Source organism: Diaphorina citri, unplaced genomic scaffold (assembly GCF_000475195.1).
Source record: "Diaphorina citri unplaced genomic scaffold, Diaci psyllid genome assembly version 1.1 scaffold474, whole genome shotgun sequence".
Classification (NCBI taxonomy): Eukaryota; Metazoa; Arthropoda; class Insecta; order Hemiptera; family Psyllidae; genus Diaphorina; species Diaphorina citri.
In genome coordinates, this window is record NW_007377909.1 from 1 (window position 1) to 7,868 (window position 7,868).

Here is a 7,868-nt window from a genome sequence, read left to right on the forward strand (position 1 = left end):
GGGGATAAAAAAAGTGACCACAGTGGAATATTTTGGATTAGGAAAAATTTCCATTTCACATAAATAAAATACCCCTATCGATGGGCTTTGGTACAAATTCGCAGCAAAAGTTGTGGTGCTAACTTCACGCACCTCTTCAAAATCGATTTAAAATTAAATTATTTTTCAAAGAAACGAAAGATTTTCAAATTAATGAACTAGAAATTTAATTTTAAAAAGAAATTTAAATGATCCGAATTATTTTTAAACAAAAAAAGAGATGAGTTATTGAAGAGCCGTGTTGAAAGACATGAAAGCGGCCATGATTAACAAAAAAGATTACATAATCATAGTTTTAAATATTTCTAATTCTCCCTACGTGCACACCGAAGGTCCCATGGTGTAATGGTTAGCACTCTGGACTCTGAATCCAGCGATCCGAGTTCAAATCTCGGTGGGACCTATTTTTTTATCAATAGCAAAAAATTTAGATGACCGTATTTGACATTAATCTCTGGGTTTTCTTTCTTTTTTCAAGGAATTTTATTTTATTCACCTTCTTCTTCTTGTAGACGTTTTCTAAGAACGTTGGCGACCATGATTGGAAACTAACCACGCTCAACGTGGCTTAACTTCAGTGATCCATTGGGATTTGATAGAGGGAACCCTGATAATTCATAAATAAATTTTCATTTAGTAAGGTGATTTAATTGTGTGACAATCATTTTACTTATTCATACTTCCTCTAGTTTAATGTTACCGCTGGAGATGTCAAGTCTCCTGAAATGTAAATTAGTGGAGATGCCAAAATTACTCGAATTCGCGGAAACATCGTCTCGGAAATGTCTGTTTCTCTCTAAGTGTATTTTTATTTTGAGTTCCTATACCCCATAGGTATTGGCTAATCTGAATGACCCAGACCTTCTGGGAGGACCTAATTGCCATTACCTACTCATTAGTGAAATTCACAGCAATAGGTAACTGTGCAACTATTTTCAACAAATACTTATGAGTTATCCACCTGGGTGCTATCTCTGTTATCATTATAAAAAATTTTACCTACTTTTATAGTAAAGTTCACAAAAACTTTTAGTCCTTTAGAAAATTATGTACCTACCTACGTAATCCAGGGCGGTCTAGTCTACACAAAGAGGCCCAAAGAAGAAAAGAGAGATGAGATGACATAAAAAAAAAGAGGGAGGAAGAGAAAAATAAAATAGATAAGAGAGAGAGAAAAGGAAGTGACGAGGAAGGCCAAGGAAATGAAGGAGAAGAAGAAGGATGAGAAGAAAATAAAAGAGACATTTGAAAAGACGGATAAAAGGGGGAGAGAGGAATTCTAAGGAAATGAAGGAGAAGAAAAGAAGGAAGAGTTGAATGAGAAAAGGAAGAGGAGAAGAAGAAGAACAAGAAGAAGAAGGAGAAGAAGAACAAGAAGAAGAGGAAGAAGAAGAAGAACAAGAAGAACAAGAACAAGAGGAAGGAGAAGAAGAACAAGAAGAGGAGAAGAAGAACAAGAAGAGGAAGAAGAAGAAGGGGAAGAAGGAGAAGAAGAACAAGAAGGGGAAGAAGAAGTATAAGAAGAAGAAGAGGAAGGAGAAGGAGAAGAATAAGAAGAAGGAGGAGAAGAATAAGAAGAAGGAGAAGAATAAGAAGAAGGAGGAGAAGAATAATAAGAAAGAGAAGAATAAGAAAAAGGAGGAGAAGAATAATAAGAAAGAGAAGAATAAGAAGAAGGAGGAGGAGAAGAATAAGAAGAAGGAGGAGGAGAAGAAAAAAAGGAACTGTTAAATGACAAAAGGAAGAATATAGGAGATTAACAGGAAGAAAGAGTATAGGAGAAAGAAGAGGCTATCATGCTAGTAGTGTTTACAAAGAGGAGAGAGAGAGAAAAAGGAAAGAGATCAAGGAAGAAAAAGGGAGGGAGTGAGAGAGAGAGACGGAGAGGAAGAGAGAGAGAGACAGGAAGGAAGAAAGAGAAGGAGAGAGAGAAAAGGGAAAGAGAGAGAGGAAGGAAGAAAGAGAAGGAGAGAGAGAGAAAAGGGAAAGAGAGAGAGGAAGGAAGAAAGAGAAGGAGAGAGAGAGAGAAAAGGGAAAGAGAGAGAGGAAGAACTGAGTTAGAGAAAAGGGAGAGAGAGAGAGAGAGGCAGAAATGGAGGGTTAGAGAGAGAGAGAGAGAGAAGAGAGAGAGTGAGAAGAGAGAGAGAGGCAGAAACGGAGGGTTTAGAGGGAGAGAGAGTGAGAGGATAAAGGGAGAGAGAGAGGACAGATTATTGATTGCACCATGACGTCACTGTTGTGGGAATATTTTTAAAGTGTGTACATACCTACCTCCCTCCCCATACCTATATCCTACGCTCATTCTATACCTTCCTACCCTATTCGTACCTGGCAAAATACACCCTACCTCACAGCAGTACCTACCTTACTCCCTACCTACCGAACCTTATCCTTAACTTATATACCCGTGGGCCAATAAATGGTACGTTTTTTAGGTGGGCGAATAAATGGTACACTTACCCTACTTACATTAGATACAGGTTACTAGCACGCTATGTCTAACCTATTCCGTAAGAAGAAAACGTAGGTAGGTAATACATAAGGTAGACGTTTCGTAACCCAAATAACTCAATCATATTTTTTTAATGGGCTCCAATTTCCGCAATTCAGCTTTTGAATTTTCTGTAAAGAAGCGTTCCATTCACATTGAGAGAAGGGATGGAGAAAAGAGGAAGCATTGGATAGACGGAAATGGAGGAGTAGAATACAAGATGGAAACGCCGACCCCAAATAGAATTTGGAAAAGGTAGAGTGAAAGAAGAAGAACAAATCTAATTAACTATGAAAACGGGATACCATGTCAAGTACTAATTAATTAATTAAGTATTAGTTTTCAACTAGCAATAATCGCACCTCGGATGAACCCCATTGCTCACGAACCAACCTCAGTGGTGCAGTGCTCAGAAGGGTGGACTTTGAATCTGGAGGTTGGTGGTTCGAGTCCAAGTCAAGTCAGAAAAATTCAGCGTAGTATATTAAGCGGGGAACGACATTTGTGACGAGCATTTATGCTTAACACAATTGAAATTCCTTTCTACTACATAATTGATTAATCTTTCTCTGCTTCTGCTCCCTGTTCTAGTTTTATGTAATCCAGGGCGGTCTAGTCTAAAACAAAGAGGCTCGAAGAAGGAAAGAGAGATGAGATGACATAAAAAAAGAGGGAGGAAGAGAAAAATAAAATAGATAAGAGAGAGAGAAAAGGAAGTGACGAGGAAGGCCAAGGAAATCAAGGAGAAGAAGAAGGATGAGAAGAAAATAAAACATTTGAAAAGACGGATAAAAGGGGGAGAGAGGAATTCTAAAAAAAAAAAAAAAAAAGAAACTTATACAAAATGAGTAACTTTCTAGTGTAGCCTCCCAACCAGTCCAACCTTCCAGTCTTGGTTGGAGATTAATGGGGTTAGGTAGAGTGCAAAAAGATGAGTAACTTTCTTGTTTCTAGTATAGCCTCCCCACGTCCGTTTTTCCAGGAAGCCGCAGGACAGCGCCAGTGTCGCGTCGTGCGGCAGCGTCGACAGCTTCTGGAACTTCAAGTTCAACATCCTCAACTTGGAGAATGATCCTCTCTATCCTTTCACACCGCCGGATTTGAGTGACTCGACGTTCACCTTGGTCAACGAGACGGAAAGGGCTAATATAGGTACACTGAGAAAAAAAACTAGGGTACCAGCAGCCCAATCGGGTGACTGGGTTCCGGCACTCTACTATTGAACTCTATATCGGGAAGCTGGACACTATAATATAGCATCCCAACAGCCTAAATCAGGGGAAGTAACCCAATAATAGAGTTCGTGCGGCAGCGTCGACAGCTTCTGGAACTTCAAGTTCAACATCCTCAACTTGGAGAATGATCCTCTCTATCCTTTCACACCGCCGGATCTGAGTGACTCGACGTTCACCTTGGTCAATGAGACAGAAAGGGCTAATATAGGTAAGAAAAGTAGTATAGATCACGAATTCCCGTCCGGGGCGGATATTATCCTCAAGAGATGAGGTTCGCTCCCGTTAGTTTGGTTCAGTGAAAGTACTTGGTCGCGGATTCTATTTACGCCTAGGGCAAACTTTATCCCGAACAAGTAGGTAACCTTTTTTTTTTTTTTTTTTTTTTTTTTTTTTTTTTTCTCAGTGTAAGAAAAGTAGTATAGATCACGGATTCCCGTCCGGGGCGGATATTATCCTCAAGAGATGAGGTTCGCTCCTGTTAGTTTGGTTCAGTGAAAGTACTTGTCTTGGTCGCGGATTCTATTTACGCCTAGGGCAAACTTTATCCCAAACGGAACGGCTGGCTTTCTCCTATCCTGTCTTTCTTCTCTATTCGCTTTCGGGACGTTAAGACCTTAGCAATTACAATTCCCTCTATGGCAAGAAAAGTAGTATAGATCACGAATTCCCGTCCGGGGCGGATATTATCCTCAAGAGATGAGGTTCGCTCCCGTTAGTTTGGTTCAGTGGGAGTACTTGGTCGCGGATTTTATTTACGCCTAGGGAAAACTTTATCCCAAACAAGTAGGTAAACAGATAAAGTTTGTTCTCGGAACGACTGGCTTTCTCCTATCCTGTCTTTCTTCTCTATTCGCTTTCGGGACGTTAAGACCTTAGCAATTACAATTCCCTCTATGGTATGAACGGCTGGCTTTCTCCTATCCTGTCTTTCTTCTCTATTCGCTTTCGGGACGTTAAGACCTTAGCAATTACAATTCCTTCTATGGTATATTTATTTGTGTTAAAAGTTAAAACAGAGCCTTACAGCTACAGCTCTAATTTTATTTATTTCACTTACACGCTCCTCCTCTTCTCTCTCTCTCTCTCTCTCTCTCTCGCTCTCTCTCTCTCTTTCTTTCCCCCTCTCTTTCTCTCTCTATCTCTCTCTATCTCTTTCTTTCCCTCTCTCTCTCTCTTTCTTTCCCTCTCTCTCTCTCTTTCTTTCCCTCTCTCTCTCTCGCTCTCTCTCTCTTTTTCTTTCTCTCCCTTCATCTCTACCTACCTCCCCATACCTATATCCTACGCTCATTCTATACCTTCCTACCCTATTCGTACCTGGCAAAATACACCCTACCTCACAGCCGTACCTACCTACCTTACTCCCTACCTACCAAACCCTATCCTTAACTTACCCTACGCCCATACCTACCTCACCTACGATAAAGTGAGAATGGACCTTGTAAAGAAGGGATGTCTCTCTCTCTCTCTCTCTCTCTCTCTCTCTCTCTCTCTCTCTCTCTCTCTCTCTCTCTCTCTCTATCTCTTTCTTTCCCACTCTCTCTCTATCTCTTTCTTTCCCTCTCTCTCTCTCTCTCTTTCCCTCTTTCCCTCTCTCGCTCTCTCTCTCTCTCTTTCTTTCCCCCTCTCTCTCTCTCTTTCTTTCCCCCTCTCTCTCTCTCTCGTTCTCTCTCTCTCTCTCTTTCCCTCTCTCTCTCTCTTTTTCTTTCTCTCCCTTCATCTTCTCTCTCTCCCTGAGAAGCTTAGAAACTGATGACTGTCAACTGATGTGCGTGATAAACAATGATTTGCCGAGGAAAATAAAACAAAATTGCTCCCTTTTCTCCAAGCTTTCTGCCAGGCTGTCTAAAGCTCGCTAGTTTATTCTCATTAAGTTGAAAAGAAACCTGTATAGAACTTTAACTTTCCCCGTGTATTGTAGAATTGTAGGTACATTATAGAACTTTGTGTTTTATAGGTACTTACATTAGATACAGGTTACTAGCACGCTATGTCTTACGTGCATAACTTACCTATTCCGTAAGAAGAAAACGTAGGTAGGTATACATAAGGTAGACGTTCCGTAACCCAAATAACTCAATCATATATTTAATGGGCTCCAATTTCCGCAATTCAGCTTTTGAATTTTCTGTAAAGAAGCGTTCCATTCACATTGATGCTTTCTGCCAGGCTGTCTAAAGCTCGCTAGTTTATTTTCATTAAGTTGAAAAGAAACCTGTATAGAACTTTAACTTTCCCCGTGTATAGAAATTGTAGGTACATTATAGAACTTTGTGTTTTATAGGTACTTACATTAGATACAAGTTACTAGCACGCTATGTCTTACGTGCATAACTTACCTATTCTGTAAGAAGAAAACGTAGGTAGGTACATAAGGTAGACATTCCGTAACCCAAATAACTCAATCATATTTTTAACGGGCTCCAATTTCCGCAATTCAGCTTTTGAATTTTCTGTAAAGAAGCGTTCAATTCACATTGATTTTTTTGTATGAATGAAGAACCGTTCACATTGATTTTTTTTGTATGAAGAACCGTTCACACGTCCATCACGTGAGAGGCTGAGAGGTCGGGATTTGCTTCCCTGCTAGGATGATTTTTTTTTTCTGTTCTAAAATTTAAACCGGGTGAATTCTCTGAAATCACTCTGGCGCAGAGGATGAATTTTAAACCACTTATTTTTACCGAAGCAAGGCAAGGTTTTTGTCGTGACATTGTTGAAAAAAAGTGTCTTTTAACGGAAACTCTGTATACGGGTGAATTCTCTGAAATCACTCTGGCGCAGAGGATGAATTTTAAACCACTTATTTTTACCGAAGCAAGGCAAGGTTTTTGTCGTGACCTTGTTGAAAAAAAGTGTCTTTTAAAGGAAACTCTGTATAAATATTAATTTTCAGGCAAATGCAACAATGGATTCGTCTCTTCGGAGACCGCGCCGAACGCGATCCCAGCCGGACTCACCCGACCGGAATCGTACAGCTTCGTGTCGCCCCGATCTCACCCGAAGAACGACGAAGTCGGTATCGAGATGGTCAACAGGGTGCAGAAGAAGGGGCAGCAGACCAAATATGTGACCCGGAAGAATAGCAGTCTCTCGCTGCACCGGAATCGTACAGCTTCGTGTCGCCCCGATCTCACCCGAAGAACGACGAAGTCGGTATCGAGATGGTCAACATGGTGCAGAAGAAGGGACAGCAGACCAAATATGTGACCCGGAAGAATAGCAGTCTCTCGCTGCACTCGAGACGGATGACTGTCGGCAGTTTGTGCTCGATAGACAAGGTTAAGTTTACGGGTGAGTTATGAAAGAAATGAGGTCCTTAAATTAAATGTATAAGTTTGCATTTTTTACATCTCCTCCAAAACATATTTAACAGAAACTCGAACGGATTACAGATATTTACTCTTCAAGTCTTCAATCGGTTCAGACCCTACGAGGTTAAACTAATAAGAACTAGCCCCAGAGGGTGATAATCGCTAGGGCAAACTCCGAAAAGATAATAATTTAATCTTTTGTAGTTTCAAGTCTTACTATAAAAGCGCCTAATTCGAAAAAAAGTCTAACTATCTTACAAGTATATTACAACTCTTCCGCAATACTTTCACTCACTTGTAGCTAATAATTACAAGACCTTTCAGGTTCCCTGAGAAGCTTAGAAACTGATGACTGTCAACTGATGTGCGTGATAAACAATGATTTGCCGAGGAAAATAAAACAAAATTGCTCCCGTTTCTCCGAGCTTTCTGCCAGGCTGTCTAAAGCTCGCTAGTTTATTTTCATTAAGTTGAAAAGAAACCTGTATAGAACTTTAACTTTCCCCGTGTATTGTAGGTACCTTATAGAACTTTGTGTTTTATATAGGTACTTACATTAGATACAGGTTACTATCACGCTATGTCTTACGTGCATAACTTACCTATTCCGTAAGAAGAAAACGTTGGTAAGTACATAAGGTAGACGTTCCGTAACACAAATAACTCAATCATATTTTTAATGGGCTCCAATTTCCGCAATTCAGCTTTTGAATTTTCTGTAAAGAAGCGTTCCATTCACATTGATTTTTTTTTATTTTTTTTTTTTTTTTTTTTTTTTTTTTTTTAAATTTT

General features: G+C 39.9%; 1 protein-coding gene and 1 non-coding gene across 2 annotated transcripts in view; both read left to right on the forward strand.

Moving 5' to 3' along the window:
- The first annotated feature begins 370 nt into the window (after positions 1-370).
- Positions 371-442, forward strand: Trnaq-cug. The gene has a single exon. It is a non-coding gene; the product is annotated as a tRNA-Gln (tRNA).
- Positions 443-6,867: 6,425 nt separating this feature from the next.
- The window catches only part of LOC103509204, a 39,692-nt gene continuing 38,691 nt past the window's right edge, over positions 6,868-7,868 (forward strand). The window contains exon 1 of the mRNA XM_026823585.1: positions 6,868-7,056. Within this exon, the coding sequence (XP_026679386.1) occupies positions 6,927-7,056 (130 nt within the window). The 5' untranslated portion in view covers positions 6,868-6,926. The remainder of the gene's footprint in view (positions 7,057-7,868) is intronic.